Genomic DNA, 24,163 nt, shown 5'->3' with positions numbered 1-24,163 from the left:
GTAATAAATGAGGTGGGCAAAATGCACCTCCACCTCATAAGAATCACCTGGAGACTAGATGTGGTGAGGAGGGGCTCCACTTTGAGCCCCCCCAAAATAAGGGTTTTCGGATTACACTTTGAGAACTGTTCTTCCTTGCTTCCTTGTCCTGCCCTGCCCTTGAAGACTTTGCCTTCGAAACTGCCCTTGTCTTATGCCTGGTAGATTTGCTGGGTAATCTATGGGCTATTGTTTGGGGGACTCAAGATGGAGCCTTACTGGTCAGTGGCGAACCATTTGCTTAACCATTCCCAAGAGAAATAGAGAACTGTCTGGAGGCTTGCCTAACTGTGACCACTTGGGTCATAACAATATGGTTATCATGGTTTCAAATTCAAGTTGGTTCTCACAGCAATACACCTGTTTCATTATACCTGTATAGTCTTCCTACAAGGCAGGAGAAGTTCAAATATGATGAGAATCTGTTACAAAAGTAAATCAGAAACATTAATTGCATTCTTTATAAAATTAAGACATATATGTATATATACTTACGATAAATGGAATACCCAATATTTCTAATATTGACATATAATAGATGGTACATATATTTATCATTTAATAATTACAGCATATAATACCTATTTCTGGTATGCATGCAATGGATTGAATTTTCATAATCACAAGTATTTATGTATTTTCCAATGCACAATCTACAGGGAAATTCCTGTATTCAAAGGTTTAACTGAAGCAAGCTACTCAGCTAAGTATTTTCAGGGGACAATTTTTAAAGACATTTTGCTTCAGCTAGGGGCAAAAGAAGCAAAATGAGCTAGCCTATTTTTGCAATATTTCCATCATACATTAATGCATTTATCCTTTTGCTGCAAACAAAAGTTATTTCTTAACATTGTTTTTTTGTATTCCATGGGATGCCAAGCTTTTCTTATTCAAATAGTTTTCTTCAACTATTCTGCAGAATGAAAATAGATGTTGTACAATAGATGTCTTTTGGCTTTCATTTCCTGGAGGCAGCTAGATAGTTCTGAGGTTTCCTTTATCTACTGACTTACGGCTCATCTAACCACTTTGGGTAACTAGTTTCAAGGACAGGACAAATTAACTACAAAATCCATAACCAGCACATATTTGTTTTAATTTCAGAGATGTTATTTAACATATTTAATTACATGGTTTCTTTTGAAAGGCCCTAACCTAAAAGAAGAGAGGTCAATACTTGCAGGAATTTAGTGAGAGACCAAGCTGAACCTGTGTCATACACAACTGTATTATGGGTAGTCCTTGACATAGAACTATAATTGAGCCTGGAATTACAGTTATAAACTGTGGAAGATATTGAACTATGACCAAATCAGATTTTATTATTTTTTTGTGGTGAGAATTAAGTACATGCTGTGTTCATTAAATGAATGCTGCAGTCATTAAATAAATGGCAGCTTCCAGCAACCCCTCCCCCCTCGAAAATCAGTCTTGTGACTGCAGCAGACCGTAAACAATTTTAAATGTGGACTGGTTGCTAAGTGCCCAAAATATGATCACATGACTGTGAGGTCATCCATCAGAATTTAAGAAACATTCTAAGTAGTTCTGGGGAGGTCCATTTTAACTTTGAATGGTTGCTAAGTAACCGGTTGTAAGTCAAGGAATACCTGTACACATTTTGAAAGCATTCATCTTCAAGGATGGTCATTATAGCAGTGCTTAAAGGCAGTCAACTGCCATCTTAAATTGTTTGTAGATGGAGCAAGCATGCCATGCGAAGTCATAAAACTAAGATAACTGACAGAGTTACAATACTAGCGGAGCTGGATTTAGCCCCAAATGACCCAGTCCATTTGGGCTAAACGAACTCTTTTGGTGACGTAACTTTAAGATGTCCTGTGAATTTCAAATTGAATTGACTATTCCAACAGCCATAACTGAGTTCTAGAAAGGTGTTGTGAAAACAGTGCTTCTTCTGAAGAGTTTATATAATCCTTTAGGATGCCTGTGACCACATGGATCTTGGTACTGAAAAAGAGGGAAAATATGTGGGAAACAGTCCAACCTATCCAAACCTAGTCATGGTGGTCTCAATTACATAGTGCAGGGGTCTCCAAACTTGGGAATTTAAGATTTGTGGACTTCCAATTCCCAGAATTCTCCAGCCAGCTAATTCTGGGAGTTAAAGTCCACAAGTCTTAAAGTCGCCAAGTTTGAAGACCTCTGTCATAGTGCCATAATAACTTTTCTTCTTGCAGTTGGAAACAATACAAATGCAGGAAGTAAAACAGAAAGAGAATTTGTGGAGGCTGGAAGGACTGAAAATATCAGGTGAATGATGAAGTCATCCAAGATCATGTGCTGGGGCAAAGATCACCCAATCAACTGAGAGTAGTTATGACTAATTTGTGTGCGTTATGCAAACAAGGTCAAGGCCAGCTTATTAAAAAGATGAGTTTACATACTTCATTAGTCCATATATTGGTGGCATAGTGTGATTACACTTAACCACTATGGCTTGTTAAAAAAAGAAAACTATGTAGGAAGCTCATTGTTGGATGTTCAACAAGAAAAACTATGTTTATATTTACCAATGAAATATTAATCTGATTAAAATCAACTTAGTGGTATATACATTTTGCTAGAAGCTTAGATATTAAGGAAAGTTAGCTCAGCAAAAGTATTTAGGAGACAATATTACTGTAATTCTGCCAAATCTTGTTACCTGTTTCTTTAAAAATTGCAGACTCATGTTCAATCCCAAACAAGGAACTGCACAAAACTATTTTAACTTTTCACTCATCTGAAAATCAGACCAGGTCAGGACCGAGTATCTTTTAGGTTTGTTGGATCTATTTTTGTTTTCTTCTTCTTCACTTTAGAGTGAGAAAATTAATACTTTTTATGAAAAAAAAATATAAAAAGAAAAAATAAAGAAAATCCTTGCAAATTTACCAGTAAATCTGATTGTTTTACCACACTGGTAAATCTGATGCATTTTAGGAAAATTCTTATTTAAAGACAAATATTGTTTGAAGCTTTTAGGAAACTGAAATTTAGATTGTATCAAAAGAACAAAAATTTTCTCCAGGTACATTCTTAAACCATCCGATTTAATGCAACTCACCTTTAAACATATATCACCTTTTAAAACTTTATTTAAAAAACTACATTATATGGTGCAAATAAACATCTGATCAAACACACAGCATTGACAATGGACACATTTCCATCTACAGCACTGAGGAAATATTCACTACCACCACTGAATTTCAAACTCATGATTCTCATCTCAAGTGTACATCATCTCCGCCATGTGAGACATTTTCTTGGGAATATATAAGTAATATTCCATATACCCAGAAAGATCTTCAATAGTCACATCATCCACAAAGACTCGAGCTTGCTCTGAACAAGACCGGACAGAGCCAGACGAACCTGTACTAGAAGGTGATCGATTTGATAAGGATTGTGAACGCACTTCCAGGACTGCCTTTTCACACTCTGATAAGACGCTCCGCAAACCAGAAAAGGAGTATGTTTCTATTGCTTGCCATTCTTTGTCCATGTATGGGCACTGCTTCTCATAACTCATCTTGGAGAGAGACTGGAAATCTGAAGACTGGCTAGGATCCAGGCTGGTTTCAAAGGTCAAAGAAAAAGTATGGCATTCCCTTCCTAAATTCTTGGAAAGCTGCTCACCAGTACATGTTTTCTGATGTCCCGCTCTGCTTTTTTTGTAGTTGCTGCTGTCTAAAAGTGGGCACCTCTTTCCATTTAGGTACAGGTCTTCTGAAACTCTAGGATCTGGACCAATTTTATTCTTTGGAGCATCAATCTGACTTTTGTGTTTTAGTTGGTTATTTACAGAAGATGCTTTCGTGCTGCAGTATGTAAACTTTGGAGGGTGAAGAACAGGAGATTTGGAACGCCTGCGTCGTTGTGGTCTTGTTGTCCCCTTCAAGGATTTTCGTGCACTTCTGTAACAAAAAGGAGTAATTTTAGCAGAAACCAGAATATATTTTGTTCTAGAATATAGGCATCTTGTACTACATTATTTGCTCTAGCTCTATGAATGAAGAAATTTCATGTCATGTGCCTTGATTTTTGCCCATGAAAAAGGTCAAATTGGAAATTTCAAGGTTGCAACTATATCTAATCAGAAAGAAATATTAAGAACATTTGATGTAATTAAAATAAGCCACTGCATTTCTTCCAGTTATTTCCAAATAAATTCCCAACCAGACAAGATAAAAACAAAATGCAAACAGATTGCTGTAGTTTTTGCACCTTTATATTAGCCAAGGATTGTCATTTTAAAAAGAAATTTCAAATAAAAAGTAGATAGTTCTCCTTACCGATGCCAAATCTCTCTTGAACAGACAATTTGATGCCAGCCTCCATCAATAGTTGCTCTGCCTGGAGTTTGCAATCCTGTTCCTTCACTGACAGAAGATCTGATTTAAGGAACAGATAACATATTAAAATGCTATTCTGTAAAATGGGTAAGGAAGCAGCGGAACAGGATACAGGTAGTCCTTGATTTAAAATCAGTCAGTTAGTGACCATTCCAAGGTACAGCAGCATGGCTATGACCAATCTGCAGAGTTCTAGACATCTCAGCACCTAGGTGTTCACATAGGTAACTTCCACCAAGACCATAAAATAATTTTAAAGCAATTGTTACCTACCCAGTTGGATCCACTCTCAACTTTTTGAAAGCTGTTTGCAGGCTCTCTTCATCTCCTTCTTTAGCTTCTGATTCCATCTGCAGGTTGTTAGAATGCTCTTCTGCCTGCCATATAATGAATGCTAAAAAGAAAAAAAAATACTGATATTGATTTTATGTAATTTTTTCTCCTTTTTTCAATCGTGTTGGATTTTTGGAGATTGCCTGGACAAGACCCTGCAGATTTTTCAGAAATGGTTGCTATTACCTTCTTCCTAAAGCTGAGAGAAAATAACTGGGCCAAGATCACCTTCATGCCTAAGGACTATTGTCTCCCCGATGCTTAACCACTGCAACAAACTGTCTCTCATGTAAAGAAGATAAACTGCAATAAGTCTATAAGAATGGTATACATTTAACAGAACTCCATATTACATAGACTCCAAGGTAGATTTACTTTCAAGTCATCTTTCAAGCTCAAGTTCCTAGCTGTTTGACAAAAAAAAATAATCCCATGATCAATTTTAACTGTTACCCATGTTATTAAAGAAGACATTTCTTGATATAATGAAAATACATTTTTACTAGCATTTTTTACTACATTTTTTTACTATGAACTAGCACAGGAGTTCATGGCCACCATGGCAGCCTTGGGTCAGCCCAACTCATTTGTGCTCTGACCTATCCAGGGGGAAACATAATGAATCTGGTGTTTGCCTTGGAGAAGTGTTGTTGTGATCTGGATTTGATGGGATGCTGTCCCATCCTGCAAGGAGTGGAAACCTAGTAACACCGCCCCCCCCCCAACACACACACACTCTCAGGTGCCTCATTTACCTAACGCACTTTCAAAACAAGTTTGGGTTTTCCCCCAACACTCTGACATTTAGTTTGACAGATGCCCTTGTTGATGTTTGACATAAGCCTGTGAGGGGGATGCTTAGCTGAATTGCACCTGTGTGGATAAACCATGCTTGCATTTTTGTAGAGCCCCATGGTTTACTGAGCAGCTATAGGGATGAAGTGGCACAACAGATGCCCAGACCACTGCTGGAGGAAGACAAATAATGAAGTTGATGGAACACACATAAGAGCTTATGTTAGTACCTCTCTTATGGTGATAAGGCCAACAAAGTATGCTTATTTCTCTGTCCTTATTGAATCTATAATACCTGCATAGCAGCTCTGTTTCAACTGACAAAGTACATCCTAGATAAGGAGCTGGGGAGGAACCTTGCAGGATCTCTGTGAAGAATATTCTTGGACTCTTATCAGTCACTCAACTTTGCTTGGAGTTGAATTCTGACTAGGCAGATCCTTTGGAAATCAACAAGGTCCTCCTGGCTGTAAGCTCAGCCAGCTGTTTTCTGGACACCTACTCCTCCAGGTTGGTTATGATAATGATGGAATTTGGTTGGCTCAAGGAGGCAGTTAATATCTCTTTGTAGAAGGGAGTGGGACTACCATCTTGGTGGTAATGGTATAGCCTCTTTTAAAGACACCATCCTTGAACTTAATTCGTTACAGAAGTTAGAGGTCCTATTAGAAACTTATTTTCGGGAAAGGTTGAGAAGGAAGTTGGCACTCAGTTTCAGAGGACCTTGAATAAAGAATTCAGAGGACCTTGAATCTGGATCATTTTCAATCAAAGTTCATGCTGAGATACAGCAAGGAGATGGCATTGGTCATTCTTGCTGATGAAGTTTGGAAGATTGGGATAGAGGTGATGCAGCTGTCCTGGATCTCCTGAATCTCTAACCAGCTTTTGGTTCTTTTGACTAATATCCTAGTGGTCATATTTGAATCAATTGAAGCCTCCAATTTCTATTCAAGGAAGCTTCCAAAATAACATTACTGAAATCCAGTCTAAATGGAACTAAAACAAATTCTATCCAAGAGACTTTTTATTCATGCTGATTATTGGAACTTTTCAGATTCACTGCATGATCGCAACTACATGTTTCACTTAATATCTCTATGTGGATACTTTTCAACTAAAACTGAAATATCATACTACACACATAGAATGGATACTTTCTAACGTAAGAGCAGTTCTGAACAACAGATTGGAGATTCACAGTAAATCAAAACTCTGTATTTACATCAAAAGTGGAACAGAATAAAATTCATCCAACTGAGGCTTTGACAAGTACAGTATAGTGAAATCCACCCATACAAAATAACATCCACATAGAACATTTGGAACATTCTTTTAAACGAGTATATTAAAACCAGTATTTAATCTGATGAACTGATTACAGTACACATACCTATAATTTACTTATATAGTATTTTAGTATTTTCATCCAAAGATGTATATTCCATTATGCATGTAGTTAAAAATAAAGTAATGATATGATTACTACAGAACATCTATAAGATTTATCAAGTTCTATCATGTCAGTTTAACTCTTCTCTAGCGAAATTATTCTAATTTTAATTTTTTTGCAAATTAAATATATCTTCTATAAATGCATAGATATGTATGGGCATTGCATATGTCTATTACTATTTAACACTAGTGAATGATCTTATATAAAACTATAGATGTATGGTAAATACACAAAAACAATTCACACTTAATTCAGAAACCAACCAATCAGCTCAAGCAATTTGGAAAAATAATGGCCTATATACCATTATAGGTGTTTTATACCACCAAATTTTTGCTGTTTGAAACAATATTTTAAATTACAGTGATATATGCAACTAAAAAACAAGTCTAATAAGACCGAGGATCCTCTGAAAAGGACTAAACTGAATTGTTAATTCAGTAACTCCAAATATTTTATGCATGCTCTAAGTCTAAGCAACAGAAAAGCGTTTTTTTTTTAAATCAGAAATTTTTAAAAATCGAATATTTGGCAAACAATTATTATAACACTTCCTAAGGAAAACAGTTTTGGGGTAACACAATCTCTGTGTGTCTCTCTGTGTGTGCACCTGTTACATATTTTTGCTGATAATGAAAAGGGAGACTTTGACAGAAAAAAACATATTGCTGATTATACATAGATATATAACTGACACACACACACAGCTCAAAAAAATAAAGGGAACAGTTAAATAACACATCCTAGATCTGAATGAATGAAATATTCTCATTTAATATTTCATTTGCACAACTATTCAATTTGCACAACAGCATGAGAAATTGTCAATCAGTGTTGCTTCCTAAGTGGACAGTTTGATTTCACTTGGAGTTATATTTTGTTGTTTAAGTGTTCCCTTTATTTTTTTTTGAGCAGTGTATATCTATATATAATCAGTTTGAAAGTGTAATAAATGCATCATTTAAAAAAAAAAAACACTAACATTATACAGTCTAATTGTTGTTTGACTTGACCGGGATAATTTTGGGGTTTGAAAATTCTGCATATGTCAAGTGACAAAAACTTTTAATGGTGAGTCATTATGGAAGATAAGGGCGAAAACGTGTCTCCCTAACAACCCGAAATGTTCGCCTTTAAGGCGCCATGAAATATCCGCGGCAAGAACACTCGAGAAGGAACTGTCACCGCGGCTTCTGACGAACCCCGAATTCGGACTACGTATTAAATCAAGAAATCCGTCCGCGTACAAAACTAAGTAGAAATGACGTAGCTGAAGAAGAAGAAGAGGCCCAGCCCTTTACTTTTGCCTGTTCGAAACGTATCTGCCTCGAAGGGGATGGCGGGAGAGACTAAGACATCACTAAAACAGAAAGCGAGTCAATTTATCCGAACGGAGACAATAATTTAAAAAACAACAACAACACGCCTCTCCATTCTTCTCCCTCAGAACGAGCGAACCCGAAAGAAAACAAGGGCCAACTTACCCGACAAAGCGGACCCAATCAGTCCAAACGAGCCACTGCCGGAAGTGAACATGAAAAAAACAACAGGAAGTGACGATGCAGTGCGCGTGCGTTCAGAGGAATCACAAGCTCTCTGTCGCCGCTCCTCGCGTTGTCATCCGCCTCCTGGTTTTGCGCGCGAAACCCTTCACGAGAGGATTTAGGAAAACGCATGCGCGGTAGCAACCAAACGGTCTCCATGGAGATTCTGCCTCAGTGTGGTGCTTCTTAGATCCGGGTAACTCATTATACCCGCTCATGTGTTTGAGGGGAGACCAGGGAGCCGGGAGGGGGGTGCGGGGGGGAGGCGGTTCCGCGTGAGGGAAAGGCACGTTTGACATTTTCTTTCCGACGTCTCCGTTGCGCAGAGCCGCCCACCGGCTGAATTCCTGGTCACCGGAGCAGAGCAGCTGATTCTACCAGTCAAAGCGATGGCTTTCAGTTGAGTCACCACCACACTAGGCGCCCTATTCCTGGCTGCTTGACGCAGCATCCCTTTTTAGCTCCTTTTCGCCCAACTGGCTTTTCTTTCAGATTCTGGGCTTCGGTCACAGGCAGAAACTCCACAACTGAAACATTTCTCCACGTGGTTTCTTGCCGGGGCAGATTTTTTCTGTGGTTGGCAAATGGATTTGTGGCACTGACCTATCAAAGTGCCACAAATCCATTTGCCAACCACAGAAAAATCTGAGATTAATAATCTCAGTCACTATTTTCCAACTTTACCAATTCAGGATGTGTGAACCTCAGCTTCCCAGAATTACCCAACCAGCATGTTGGGTCTGCACATCTGAAAATGGCCAAGGTTGCAAAACACAACTTAAGTTTTAGCTTGGCCCCATAGACTTCATTTGGTACAGTGGCCTATGATGTTTTTATTTATTATTTATTTTATTACAGTTGGAAGGGACCATGTAGGTCATCTATTTCAACCCCCTGCTCAAGCAGGAATCCTTATACCAGTGATGGCGAACCTATGGCGTGGGTGCAGGTGGAGCCATATCTGCTGGCACATGAGCCGTTGCCCTAGCTCAGCTCCAACTTGCATGTGTGTGCTGGCCAGCTGATTTTTGGCTCCCACAGAGGCTCTGAGAGGGTTTTTTGGCTTCCAGGGAGCCTGGGGGGGGGGAGAGGTTTTTTTTACCCTCCCTTAGCTCCGAGGAAGCCTTTGGAGCCTGGGGAGGGCAAAACACAAATCTACTGGGCCCACCAGAAGATGGGAGACAGGCCTTTTCCAGCCTCCAGGGAGGTGGGGAAAGCTGTTTTTGCCCTCCCCAGGCATTGAATTATGGGTGTGGGCACTCACGGATGCACATACACACTCTTTCAGCACCCGAGGAAAAAAAGGTTCACCATCACTGCCTTTTGGACAAATTATAGTCCAATCACCCCTTGAAAGTCTCAAATGTTGGAGCGCTCACAACCTCCGCAGGCAAACTGTCCAATTAGTTGATCGCTCTCCAGAAAGTTCCTCTTTATTTCCAGGTCAGCTTCTTTAGTCAGTTTCCATCCATTATTCCTTGAATGGCCTTCTGGTGCTTTGGAAAACAGCCTGACCACCTCCTCTCTGTGGCAGCCCCATAGATGTTGGAACATGCTATCATCTCCTTGGAACATCCTATCATCTCCTTCTCTTTGCTAGACTAGTCATGCCCAATTCCTGCAATCTCCCTTTGTATGTTTTAGTTTCCAGTCCCCTTATCATTCTGGTTGTAAAATAAAGAGGAAGGATTTGCTATAATAAATAAACTCATCCGTAAATGCCACAAAGTGCTTAGTTGTTTTTTGTTTGTTTGTTACGGCTGCTATTTGTACTGTGCTGAATAATGATATTGCCCTAAAAAGGATTCTGAGTTCTTTTCTTTCTGACTACATATACACAGTCCATGTATTTTCCTTGCTTCCCCCCCCCCCCCCAAAAAAAAATGCTGGAGTTTTTGTTCTTGCTTGCTTCTGGGAGGTTTTTTTTTTTTTTTTTTTTTTGCCCAGCTAGGGTTTCCTGATGGTCTTTCCACTCAGCAGCTGTAGTTATTTTTTAAGGTCAGCTAAGTAATGCTACATGGGAGGAGGAAAATGAATGCACACAGGAATTACAAGATATTCTGACAAAAGGTGAAATTAAAAATAGAGTAGGATATGCTTTTGCTTGAGATTGCATAAGTTTCATTTTTGTCCCAAATACACATTTTTAATTCTATTCCATATTTCATAGCAAGAATAAGGATATGACTTAGATTATTGTCAAGTCATCCTATTTTTAGACTTTACATTATTCCAGCACAGATGCAGAGCTTTACACACATCCGTCTGTAAAATTATAAAAATTATGCATTTCAGGCAAGCCCAAGCCTGTCCAGGATTTTTAAAATTTTCTCTCTATTTCAAGTGTTGTCTCTGCCCCCAGTTTAATGTCATGATAAGCATCCTTCTCTATCCAATTCTTTCATAAAAATGAACAGCCCAGGTCAGGATACGTAATAGTGCATCTAGTCCTTGTGATACGATATTGTCTTCCACACTGAAGTGAAGCATTAAGCAGCACACTCTGGGCGCAATTCTGAGTTCATCAAACCAAGGTATCATCTATCTCAAATTCTGAGCATTTCATTAAGGAGAATGTTATGACACACTATAAACAGTAAAGAGCTTTTCTGAGGTCCAAGTACACTATGTCTGCATTCTTCAATCATTTAAGCTGAAATCAAATTTATCATTACTTTTAAACATCAGTAAGATCAATATGCTATGAATTGTAGCAGATCTGCACTGGCTGCTTTTAATTTTAATGGTAGCATACATAAGTCAAAACATTGCATGATTATCTTTTTTCCTTTTTAAAAAAAATATTTTATTTTTAAATGCACAATACAAAAACTAAAATAAAAAACCGATATAAACATATTCAAAAGAAAAAAATAAAATAAACATCCTGCAAATGAAAAGTTACAAAGAGAAAAAGATTTAATAACCCATAAAATAAATTTATGATTATCTTTTTTAATATCTAAAATATCAAGTTAATAAATCTATGTTAAACTGATAGATTTATGCCAGTTTTCTGAGATCTTGCCAGTTCTTTATTTCTCAGCATTACCAAACTTGTTCTTCAATCACCTCCACTAGTTCTTTCATTACCCTGAAAAGTAATCTCTCTTATCCTAAGAGCTTGACCCTTGATGACTGCATAGACAGATACAAGTCAATTAGAATTAGAATACTAACATTCTACAGCTCTTTCAATATCAATTCTATAATCTATATCTCAGTTTTACCTTTCTATTTTTTTCAGCTTTATCAATTTTGTTTTCTAGCTGAACATACCCATACCACATGCCCAACATATATGTGTGTGGGTTATTTTAGTGATCATCAGTGCACAAAATTAGTCTTTATTTTGTCCAGGATTGCTAATCATCCATGTATTCTGTGGTATGCTTTATAACTATCTCCAGGTCCCTGATTCTTTCAATTTCTAGCTTTCAGATCCATTAGGTAAGGATTGGTTCTCAGGCTGATAAAGTTTCAGGAGACAATTTGCTCCTACCACTCCTGGAAGCAGTTTGGCTTTTCCTTTTGACATCCTCTCCCTAGTTCCTTCTAGTATGTGTGTGTATATTAATTAAATAGAAATAAATGTATATGAATAGTAATATCATTACAATAAATTGCCTTTTAATAGGAAATAGTTCAATTGGTAAATTGTGTTTTAGAATTGTAACCTTTTCATTTTAACAAGGAATCTGTGATTCATGTTTTAGGAAATGATCGATGCAGATGCCTTGCCACGCCATATATGACAATCTTCAGAGAGGGGCAACATACAAATCTAATAAATTATTATTATTATTATTATTTATTATTATTATTATCTTACCTTTGGAAAAACATTTAACTGTAAATCAGTGGTACAGCCATAGATATACATATGGCTCCACAATATGTCAACATCATGGCTGAACTAGAATAACAATTCTAGTTCAAAGTTCATCCAAAGTTCTCCCCCCCTCCCCCCGTTACTTGAAATGTATGGATGATATATTTACCATCTGAAGCCATGGATAAGAATTTATAATCAGATTCCATCAAGTTCTCAATAGTGTCTACATCATCATCAATATAGCTTCACCTATTTATAGAATAAGTCTACTTTTTGATGTCACAAAAAACCAACAAAATGGATACATAAAGACCACATTATAGAGAAAATCTACAGATTAGCACACGTTTCTTCATTCCACAGCACCAAATAAGTTACCTTTAAACAGGCTTTTTGCTGCAATTGTATTTTGACCATTACTCAGCTAATGGGAATTGAAGCAGGAGACATTCAAGAAACTAAACTATTCATCCAGTGAGATTAATAGCCAGGTTACATAAGCACTATTAAACAGTTCAGTATTAAAATAATGTAGCGTTCTGGGATTTGCGCAAGTATATGTAGCATGTTTTTATGTATGCAATATAAAAGCCGCCCCGAGTCTACGGAGAGGGGTGGCATACAAATCTAATAAACAAACAAACAAACAAACAAACAAATAAATATTTAAAAAATAAAGAACTTGCCTAGTTTTCAGAAGTGGGTTCAACATTCAGTTACTTTTTTTTCCCTCCCGAAAAAGCAGGTTGTTTAATGTAGCTTCTGTTAATCATCCATTTGGCAGATGAACATCCCAGGAAGCAGTCTTGGTGTATCACTTCCTTTTGTGCTTTCTATGTTCTTTGATTCAAATTTGTACTTCAAATACATTATGACACACCCATCCTATATGAGTCATAATGACATCAAGCAGGCAACTAAGAAACGTGTAGTTAAACAATTTGAGCAAATGAACATCAACTGAGTGGAGCAGGGAGGGAGTTGTGTCCAAGTGAGCATTTTCCTGGCAGGTTTCTTTTGTGCCAGTTTAAGGGCGATAAAACACTTAAATACCTTAACTTTTATTGTTTAAAAAATTAATTTGGTTAACCTAAATCCTTAAAATGTTTTCATATGTTAAAATGTTTGTATATGCAGGCAGTCCTTGGGTTATGGCACTGGGATTAGGATTGCCATCGCTAAGCAATGTGGTTGTAAAGCACAACATCATTTAACCATATTTCTTAGTGATGATAAATCTGGTTGCCATCATAACCCTATGAAACATTGGTTGTTAAGTGGAAAGGGGTGGCATTTCCAGATTAGGGATGTGGCAGAGCTGTGGGAAGAGTCTGAGAGGCTGGGAAAAGTCTGTGGAAGGCCAATAGAAGATTCATGTGAATTGAGGGAGGCCAGGGGGAAAACCTAGAAGGGTCGGTGGAGGCTGGCATTGGTAGAGGGGTACTGAAGGGAGGAGAAACACGGGAGCGACTTACAAGGGTGACTTGCAACCTTTCTTGCAGGCTTCTCCATTAATGTTTCCTATAGGAAGCTGGCAAGGAAGGTTGTCAAGGGTGATCACATGACCACAGCTTCTTGCAACATCACCGCCAGGCACCTGAGCGCCAGGAATTATGATCACTGAGATGCTGCGACATTTGGAATTTGGTCTTAAATGTAATTTTTTTCAGCACTGCCATAAATTTGAACAGTTGCTGAATTAATGGAAGTAAGCTGAGAATTACCTGTGTTCTATATTAAATAGTGGACATTATGGTGGTCTTTAGATATTGACTTCGGCCACGTATCTTTGATCAGCTGAAGCTTTGGCATAATGTCTTTTATTAAAAGAAAAGATAGAGATTATCTGTCTCATGCAGTTTTCTTTGCTAACAACAGTACTGTATCTGTCAATTTGGGAATACTTTGGCCAATCAACTACAAGTATAACCAAAGGGCCAGTTGTACCCCATGCATACTTAATGCCATTCTTTGTAAACAAGAATCTTTAAAGACTACCTTACAAGATAATATACTATCGCCCACATTTCATCAACACTGTGTGTGTGTATATAATTTATTAGACTTGTATGCCGCCCCTCTCCGAACACTTGGAGACTCATATGTGTTGTGTGTTTGTGTGTGAGAGAGAGATGACTATAGCACCCCCACAATTTGTGTGTGACCTCTGCTGGTCACCCAAGACATTCCCCAACCCTCTGAGGCATCGCTGTGCACTTTACTAGGGACTCCATTCATATAACAACCCTCAAGATCATTTAACAACTGCAGCTGGGATTGTGGCCATTCAGCAAAGTGGTCATGTGACATTTTGCTTAATGACTGCTCTACAACCAAGATTCTGGTCCCAATTGTTGAGGATTACCTGTAAAAACTATTGAGGCACTGGATCTACAGTTAGTCAAATTTAGTATGATATTTTCTACATTAAATGCCTGGAATTTCATCCCAGTTCATTTTTCTATTTATCTCCAAAGGGGAGGGAGTGCAGTGGATTGTTCTCTTAACAATGGTGGAGAATGAAGAAAATCTCGGGGCAGTTTTCAAAAAACTAAAAGTTGATTCAGAACGGTAAGTAACAGTGTTATTAATTTTTAAGAACTGAGTATATCTTTCTTCAGTATATTCAGTATAAAACATAAAAGGATCAGATTTATCACCTGTACCTTGGTCCTGAGGAGAACTAAAATATATTTGACCAGATTATTCTCTATATCTACTACTCAAATCTATACCATTTCTGTTATACTTCCAAGTATAATATCCTTTTTGTGGGTTAAGAGCACTTCATAAATTCTGATCTATAATTTCCTTAAAGGTATTAAATACTTTATGTAGTGGCTTTTTTCATAGGAATAATCACCCACCCTTCAACTCACATTATAAAAATTGGGCTGTTTTCTGTTCCTTGTATTTGTATGCCTATGCTGCTGTGCTATTGGTCCAGCTAGTTTACTCCAACAGAATTGGCATACTCTAGTTTCCTTCAATTAACCAGTGACATCTATCAGGTTTGAAACATGCTTTTTCTATGCCATCCCCCTTGGAGGCTAACCCCTGATGGCATTCCAGAGGCCTTAAAATAGGGCTGTTCTACCAGGCTTTGGGCTAGGGTAGTTGGAACTGAATATAATACAGTTATATTACATAATATGTTTGTGGTTGTTGTCTAAATCTGCTATTTGTGTTATACTTATCAGGTGGCATCTTCTGAATAAAATGAATATATAAATTAAAATAAATGACAATAGCATTTAGACTTATATACTGCTTCACAGTGCTTTACATGCCTTTCTAAGCAATTTACAGAAGCAGCATATATGCTCCCAACAATCTGGGTCCTCATTTTACCAATCTCAGAAGGATGGAAGGCTGAGTCAATCTTAAGCCAGTGAGAATCAAACTGCAGTCAGCCGGCAGTCAGCAGAAGCAGCCTGTAGTACTGCATTCTAATCACTGTGCCACCAAACTCCTAAATAAAATGAACAATGTCAACGGGCGTCATTACAATGTTTTGTGCTTGGCTTCTCTTCCTAAAACAGCTATTTTATTATTTCCCCCCCACAATCCTTTTTATAAAATGCCAAATAAGCCCCAAAGTTAGGGATCTCAAATGCCTGTTTCATAAATAGATTATTTCTTTTTAAGCATCCCAATTTGCAATGATATTACCAGGTCAACTTTTAAATGCAGTATCTCCCAGTATGTTGTCAGGTGTAATTCAAGGTGTTGGCCTTAAAACGTTTTGAGATCCAGGATCAGTTACTGCTAGGACTGTTTATCCTATCAGATCTAACAGGGTGGGTGCTCTAAGTCCCTTTATGTGTAGTCACGCCTTCTTTTCTGCTGTTGCTACCCTACGAAACAGTCTTACCCCATCTCTGAAAGGTCCCACTTGACCTTATGGAAATCTGAAGATCTGGCCTTTCCCCAGCTGCTGGACCAGGATGTTAGATGACCCTAAGTATGTGTAGTTTAGTTTATAGGTTATTGTATTACAATTATTTTACTTCAGATGGACATTTTTGCATGATTTATAAAGGGTTTGTTATGTTTACTACTAATTTATTATTAGTACAAATTGATTGAACTGTGGTGGCACAGTGGTTAGTGTGCAGTATTGCAGGCTAATTCTGCTGAATGCCAGGGGTTACATATTCTCCAGTTCAAGGTTGACTCATCCTTCCATCCTTCCGAGGTGGGTAAAATAAGGACCCAGATGGTTGGAGGCAATATGCGGACTCCGCAAATTGCTTAGCGAGGGCTGGAAAGTACTGTGAATCTGTATGTATAAGTCTAAGTGCTATTGCTATTATTGTTAAATGTCCAAAGTTTGAAAAAAGGCAGCATATACATTTTCTAAAATAAATGCAAGTCTTCTATATCTTTCTGTGTAAAATAGGCAGTTCTCCAGTATCATTTTTTCCAGTAATGTTCAGAACAACTCAGAATGCTGTCGATTTAAAGAACAGTAGTGAGAAAGCTGGTTGCAAATGTTGTATATTTGCAATGGCAATTATATTGTGAATTATGCAAAGCTTATTGATTGACATGAGATTAAAAACTTAAAATGACATATTTTTCTCATGCTTCAGATCCACTGCTTCTCTCCCTCTGAGTGAGGAGGTATCTCCACAAACATTTGTAGAAAGTTCAGATGAATCCAAAGTTAAGATGACATATGAATCTAAAGAAAGTTGGCACTGGTAAGAGGAATTGATTCTGACTAATACTTGGGCTGAATAAATGCTAAAATGATTTGTTAAATATCCTGGCCCATGTAACATCTTAGAATGATCAATCTGAAAATAAAGTAAAATAAATGAAAGTGTTGAAATACGCAATAGTTTGATTTAGTAGTGTTGTTGTGTTTTTATGAATGTTGCAATCAAGTTACTATATTTTTCAGAGTATAAGACGCACCAGATTATAAAACACACCTAGATTTTAGAGGTGGAAAACAATGAAAAAAATATTCTGAACCAAATGGTGTAGTAATACATTATTTAACAAATGCCAATGTATCAGAATACTTTTTGCAAACATGTATACAGTACTTTTAAAAAACATGTACATTTTTTACAAACTTCAAACTTGACATCTTTAAAGCTTGTGGACTTCAGTTCCTAGAATTCCTTCTCCACAAACTAGCTCAGGAATGGGAGTTGCTAGCTCAGGAATGGGAGTTGAAGTCCACAAGTCTTGCCAAGTTTGAAGACCCTTGCACCGCTAACCCCTAACCCAGGAGTCTTCAAACACGACAGCTTTGTGACTAGTGGACTTCAACTCCCAGAATTCCACCTGCCGTCATGCTACCTAAGAATGGGAATTGAAGTTTACAAGTCTTTAAACTTGCAAAGTTTGAAGACCCTTGAACCCCTAACCCAGGAGTTTTCAAACTTGACAGCTTTAAGACCAGTTGACTTCAACTCCCAGAATTCCTCCTCCAGTCATGCTAGATGGGGTAATTAGAAGGCAAAAACACACTAATTTTTGCAAAAAAGGGTAGTTTTTCACCTGGTTTTTGTTTTGTTTTTTTTGCAAAAATGGGATGGGCAAAGGGTCTGGGAAGCCTAGAGGGAGCTCCTAGATGCTGGGGGATGGCAAAAATGCCTTCATTTTTTTTGTGTGAAAAACAGGTCATTTTTTGCCTGCCTCCTGTCCCCAGAAGTTCTCTGGACCCTCTGTCCAACCCACGTTTGTGAAAAATGGGCCCATTTTTCACAAAAATGGGATGTGAAGGCGGGGTTTCAGGATAGCAAAAATGACTGTACTCAGTGTACAGTGGAACCCCGACATAAGAGCTGCTCTACTTAAGAGCAACTCGAGATAAGAGCTGGGAGGGGAGAGATATTTTTGTTCTACTTACAAGCCCAAATTCGAGATACAAGCGCCAAGGAGCTGTCTCCTGAAGCCAAACGCTAACTTCCGCGTTCGGCTTCAGGAGACAGCTGCGAAGCGGCGCGCGTGTTTTAAAAGGTTGCAGCTGGCCTGGGGGGCTCGGGGGGGGGGCTTGCAGCTTTCTTTCTTGCTCTTTTTCTTTCTCTCTTTTACCTTCCCTTCCTCTATTTCTTCTTTTTTTTCTCCTTCCCACCTTCTTCTCTCCCTCCCTCCCTTCACTCATTCCTCTCTTACTCTCCCCTTTCATAAGTTTCCTTGCTTCCTTCCTCTGTTCCTGTCCCTTCCCCCTTTCTTTCTTTCTTGCTTTCTTTCTTGCTCTTTTTCTTTCTCTCTTTTACCTTCCCTTCCTCTATTTCTTCTTTTCTTTCTCCTTCCCACCTTCTTCCCTCCCTCCCTCCCTTCACTCATTCCTCTCTTACTCTCCCCTTTCATAAGTTTCCTTGCTTCCTTCCTCTGTTCCTGTCCCTTCCCTCTTTCCTTCCTTCCTTCCCACCCTCCGTCCATTCATTCACCCATTCCTCTCTTGATCGCTTAAAGCCGGTCCCTGGTGCAAAAAGGGTTGGGGACCTCTGTCCTACAGGATTGGGTGGCAGAGAAGTTGAACATATGTAAATTTAAAAGTTTAAGAAAGTTTACAAGTTAAGTGAAAGAAACTTCATTATTCATTTATATGTACATGTACATTTCTTCATTAAAAACATGTCTTTCTGCATAATTTAGACTAACTTTGTGAGTTTTTTGAGGGCTGGAACCAATTAAAATTATTTACATTAATTCCTATGGGGAAAAGTCGTTCGAGATAAGAGCTGCTCGACTTAAGAGCCCAGGTCCGGAACGAATTAAACTCGTATCTCGAGGTACCACTGTATAAGATGCACCGACATTTCCACCCTCTTTTAGAAGGGAAAAGGGTACATCTTACACTCCAAAAATTATGATATATTCAGTTGCTGTGCATGGCATAACAGGTTCTTTGCTTTCCAGATGAGGCAAAAGGAAGAAAAATGGCTGTAAACAGAATCTTCCTCTTACAAAACTGAAGCATATTTTCTAATGTCAAGCTGCCTAGGGAAGGAAACTATAGCAACATGTCATGAATTCAAATTCTAGAAATGTAAGGTTAGGGTGAAATATTAATATACTAGGCTTCTTGTAATTCAAGTTTATCTCCAAATATATAATTTAAAAACTTGAACGAACTCGAAGATAGTCAGATTTCATTTGTATTAAAATCAACTTAGTGCAATAGTGCCTTGAGCCTGGTGTTCATGGAGAAAATTTGGTTGTTAGGGATCACTGCTTGACAGCACATGATGAAAGTAGTGTACATGTCTTCTTCAAAATAAACCAGACCATTTTACAAAAAAACCCACCAAAAAACCTAGCATTGAAAATTAAACAATCAGTTAAAGCAATTTAAATTAGAAAAAACAACACAACTTTGTAGCCAGAAGATCATTTAGCTGATATCTAGGAAATATTGCAATTGGATAGTATTTCATAGTTTGGACAGTTTATTCATCGACGTGTTGAATGAGCTGTCTATAAATGAATTTTCTAGTTTTTCTGTGATAGAAAAGCTTTCTATTAAGATTAAATGGTATATAGCATTGGGATGCCAGCCCAACTTCTATTTTTTAAATTAATTTTAACACACTTGCTCATAAAAGAGCCCAGAGCAGTGCCCCCAAACTAGTAAAATGTTGTGGTAATCAGCATTTATAAAGGTGATCTGAATCCCTTTTGTGGAGACATTTTTAGATACTCTTCCCCAAAATAAGACATCCCCTGATAATAAGCCCAATCAGTATTTTGAGTGAATAGCAATAAGGCCAAATTATTTCAGGGTTAAAAAAATATAGGACAGGCTCTTATTTTCGGGGAAACACAGTATCAACAAGTATAGCCCCAAATCAAAGTCTTCACTGACACAAATCTGGTATATTTATAGTGTTTAGATACTGGTTTTCTCAAAAGATAAACACATTCCTAGATTTCTTTAAAAATTCTACCTATATTTTTGTGCTTAAAATGCTATTTTAAATTAAGCATATATTTTAGAATTTGTGAAAAATATTTTAAGCACTATAAAGATAATCAAAATATTTTGTACTATACATTTTCACATTGATTAGTGTGAAAGCATTACAGTGTGATTACTAAAATGAATTATTTCCATTTTCATACTGTTTTCATTGTATGAAATAGCTAAGATCATCTGAGATCTTAGTAATTGTTCAATATTTTATTCTTGTCAGTTGCAAGAAAAATATTTCTGTCCAATATCTGAGAATACAACACATTTTTAAAATATAAGATTTTCCCTGTGGATTACAGAGTGAGTCATAGAATGTTCCTGACTGTTCTAAATGCGCTGAAATAATCCTAGATCCTTTTATAGATTGGGCCACTTCTGGAATTTGAAATAAAAGTTATTTCTGAGCTTTTTAAAAGGAGTCTCAAGGTTGGAACTTTGATGACATTTTGTACACTTATAAATGGCTAGCTATCCTTTGTGCAGATTGAATTACAGTACTTATTTCTTTGTATTTTCATCCTGCAGGTGTTTGAGGAAACCTTTGAGAGGAACAATTCGAACCCAACGTTGCCAGCGATCAAAGTCTCCAGTACTCCATCCTCCTCAATTTATCCACTGCACTAAACAAATACCTTCCTGTAGCCAATCCATGCACAAGAACCCAACAGATGCTTTTCAAAGCAACAAAGATTTGGATGAGCCAAAGAAATTTTCTGAAAATGAACTGGGCAATCATCCTCCAGAATTTGGCAAGAAAGAATCAGTTGTCAAAGATTCTGAGGCATCCATGATTGGAATACCAAAGAATATTTCTGAAAATATTGGTAGTATTCTTCCCACAGAAATTCTAAAGGTCTCAGATCTTTCTGATTTCCAGTCTCTGTCTGAACAAAATAAAGGGAATTTTTGTGCATGTGTAAAGAATGAATGCCAATGTAAGCAATGGCAAAACCTGAACGTGTACATGTTTTCTGACATACAGAACTCCCTTGGGTGTGAATCTGAAAGAGCAGCACATGTGAAGAACAATCCACATCGCACATCAATAATTTCCTCCAGTTCTCTCAAATCTTGCTCTGAGCAAGCCAGAGCTCATGTAGATGATGTCACCATTGAAGACCTTTCAGGTTATATGGAATACTTCCTGCATATCCCTAAGGAAATGTCTCACATGGCGGAAATGATGTATACCTGACCCTAGCCAACAAAGGGTATTGATATCTGCCCTGAATTATGCTCCATCTCAGAAGCAGTTTGCTCTCTGTGCTTATAATAAAACCATTTTGCATTTCAGGCAAACTTCTTATTTTTAATAGGTCAACAATTGAAATAAATTCTAAATCAGAGAACTGCAAATAGAAAGTCTAGTAAATTATGCCATTTTTGAGGTATAGCCACAATTGGCTGTTTGGATTATTTGGCTAACATTTTTACAGACAATAAATTATAAAACAATCTAGAGCAGTGTTTCCCAACCTTGGCAACTTGAAGATATTTGGACTTCAACTCCCAGAACTCCTCAGCTAGCATTTGCTGGCTGGGGAATTCTGGGAGTTGAAGTCCAAATACCTTCAAGTAGCCAAGGTTGGGAAACACTGATCTAGAGCAAATTCAAGCACTTTCCACATCTGAGGCTAATTGTTATATGTTATATTGATTCATACGGTATGTAACTATATATGCATTATGTGTAATTATGTGCAAGCACATATTTTAAATGATCAAAAGCATAGAATTTAGTATCTTTTCCTGAAATGTTTTTCTCTGTGTTGCTTTAAATACAACCTAAATTTCATGTTTGTGCAATTTCTAAAGGAAATTCTTCCAAAGCATCAATGTATTTGGATTTTGTGGTTAATGAACAATGGGAAGATATTAATATTCAATCACATATGTGGCCATTAGATGTCAGCTTTGCTCCATGTCACAGTAGCACAAGTTTTACTACATTTCATACTTATGCAGAGACTATACTGTTCATTCTGTTTGCAATTTATATCTAAAATATGACTCTAAAGCAACTGTTTACACTTATTGGGTGACAATGTACTATAGACAAATAATATGCTTAAGTTATATGGATTGTGTGTGAAAGAAAATGTGTTTGGCAAGCTTACACTAAGAAAACTACTTTCAAGGTACAGTCACATGCATGGAGTCTTGGGTTAACCATCTACCTCAAATTCACAAGTACTGTATGTCTATAATTTAAAATCAGAAATTAATTCAAAGGTGAAAGAATTCAGTTCTTTCTTCTGGAGATGCTTGAAATTTTCTTTCACAACTTGGACAAATGAGGTTTGTGGATGGCAATTTATTGCAAATATAGTATATTAAGTTCTTTGAGCATTTTGCAAGCAATTACAGCATAGAAACTAATGTGGAATTCTTAGCGCTTATGTTGGAAGTTGCTATATAAAGAGTTAGAAATAACATCTTCACTTTTTCCTGTGGTCTTGTATAAGACCACCTGTTTCCTGTACATTCTCAGGAAATAAGCATACTTTCAGCTTGCACCGTACAGAGGGAGTTCTTTGGTTGAGTATTTCTGAAATTGATTTCAGCCATTGGAAAATGATTTGCTTTTTAAATGAAAAAAGCAATCTTTTGGTTATTAGATAAATAAAGAAAACTAATAGGTAATTTTGTACTAAACTTTTGCAATAGAAAGAATTTTCTTATTTGGATTCTGCAATTATAAAGATATGTTTATTTACAATTAAAAGAAATCTAACTAATAAAAAGCAAATATGGCAGATTGCATTGGTGCTTAATAATGAAACCACAATATAAATTGATCAAATATCAGCTTTAGCCAACTTTCCACTTTAAGTATTTCTAAATGAAGGCTGTAATTGATCTATATACCAAATTAGCAATATGTGTCACGTGTGAAATACTAAACCCAAGCAGAAGTTAATTATGAATTAAAAATAGTGATTTTATGCTTGGGAACTCAGACTTATTTCCCCCATATAAGATATTGAACAAATTATTCTCCTTTAGTGTTACCCATTTGTCTTACTGTGAAAGTATTTTTAGACTGGCTGTATCCGTTCAAAAGTTTCTAACATTCATTTTGTGAATACAACTTTAATGCTTTCAAAATTCAAATGTGTCCCAAATTTATTTTGTTAATTTTTTTTAAAGTTAATTTTTTAAAACTTTCCAAATAATTTTTTAAAATATTTCTTTCTAAATATTTTTTTTACAATTTTGTTATTTATAATTATTTTGACTTTCTAAAGCATTACAATTGGAGTATTTGTGTACTTTATTTCACTAGGTCCATGATGGCGAATGTATGGCATGTATGCCAGAGGTGGCATGTGGAGCCATATCTGAGTACATGTGAGGCGTTGTCCTGTGAACTCCGCTAGCTGATTTTTGGCTTTCTGGAGGTGATGGAGTTGTAAGTTGTCTAATCAAAGTAAATAAAATATTTCAAGTCTGATGGAATAAGGTATTTGGTTGTGGGAAGAGGAGTGAAGGCTTCTTTTTGTGAAATATTTCTGTACTCTCAATTGTGTTGATATCAGATATGCAATGTGGGCAGCAGTGGGCTATGAGCCGGAACACTAAATTGCACTCGCCGCACAATTTTGCTTCTGCATCTGTGGAAATTGCACACAGAGCCGCAGGTGCGCCCATGTTTTGGTGAGGTTTTCCCTGCGACTCCGTGCACGATTTTTCTACTTCCACAGGTGCAGAAGCAAAATCGCGCTGGCTCCGCAAGCACTTACGAGCTGCAGTGGCGAGCGCAATTTCACGTTCTGGCTCATAGCCCACCGCTGAATGTGGGTTCCATACAGGTGAGCTGTATTCTAGGATTGGCCTGACAAATGTTTTGTATGCTCTGGT

The 24,163-nt window shown here is 37.3% G+C and overlaps 2 protein-coding genes across 3 annotated transcripts; one reads left to right on the top strand and one right to left on the bottom strand.

Annotated features, from left to right (window-relative positions):
- Positions 1–3,074: 3,074 nt before the first annotated feature.
- On the bottom strand, positions 3,075–8,845 carry LOC139163705 (oxidative stress-responsive serine-rich protein 1-like). The gene is made up of 4 exons (XM_070744685.1): positions 8,469–8,845; positions 4,674–4,794; positions 4,341–4,439; positions 3,075–3,962 (listed from the first exon to the last, which is right to left on the bottom strand). The coding sequence occupies exons 1-4, from the start codon at positions 8,518–8,520 to the stop codon at positions 3,275–3,277; spliced, it is 960 nt and encodes a 319-aa protein (XP_070600786.1). The 5' UTR covers positions 8,521–8,845; the 3' UTR covers positions 3,075–3,274.
- LOC139163706 (oxidative stress-responsive serine-rich protein 1-like) lies at positions 8,605–22,946 on the top strand. 2 transcript variants are annotated; one of them, XR_011558510.1, is made up of 5 exons: positions 8,605–8,724; positions 14,841–14,934; positions 16,959–17,069; positions 20,828–21,766; positions 21,907–22,946. XR_011558510.1 is itself a non-coding variant. In XM_070744686.1 (4 exons), exons 1-4 carry the CDS (start codon positions 8,918–8,920, stop codon positions 21,495–21,497), a joined length of 885 nt encoding a protein of 294 aa, XP_070600787.1. In that variant the 5' UTR covers positions 8,850–8,917; the 3' UTR covers positions 21,498–21,595. The 2 variants fall into 2 exon arrangements, 1 of the variants encoding a protein (XP_070600787.1); XM_070744686.1 differs by lacking the exons at positions 8,605–8,724; positions 21,907–22,946 and adding an exon at positions 8,850–8,927 and having other exon boundaries at positions 20,828–21,595.
- Positions 22,947–24,163: the final 1,217 nt, after the last annotated feature.

The sequence above is a fragment of the Erythrolamprus reginae genome, chromosome 3 (assembly GCF_031021105.1).
Source record: "Erythrolamprus reginae isolate rEryReg1 chromosome 3, rEryReg1.hap1, whole genome shotgun sequence".
NCBI lineage: Eukaryota > Metazoa > Chordata > Lepidosauria > Squamata > Dipsadidae > Erythrolamprus > Erythrolamprus reginae.
Note: the sequence above shows the minus strand (reverse complement) of the source record. Positions and strands in the feature narration are given on the sequence as shown.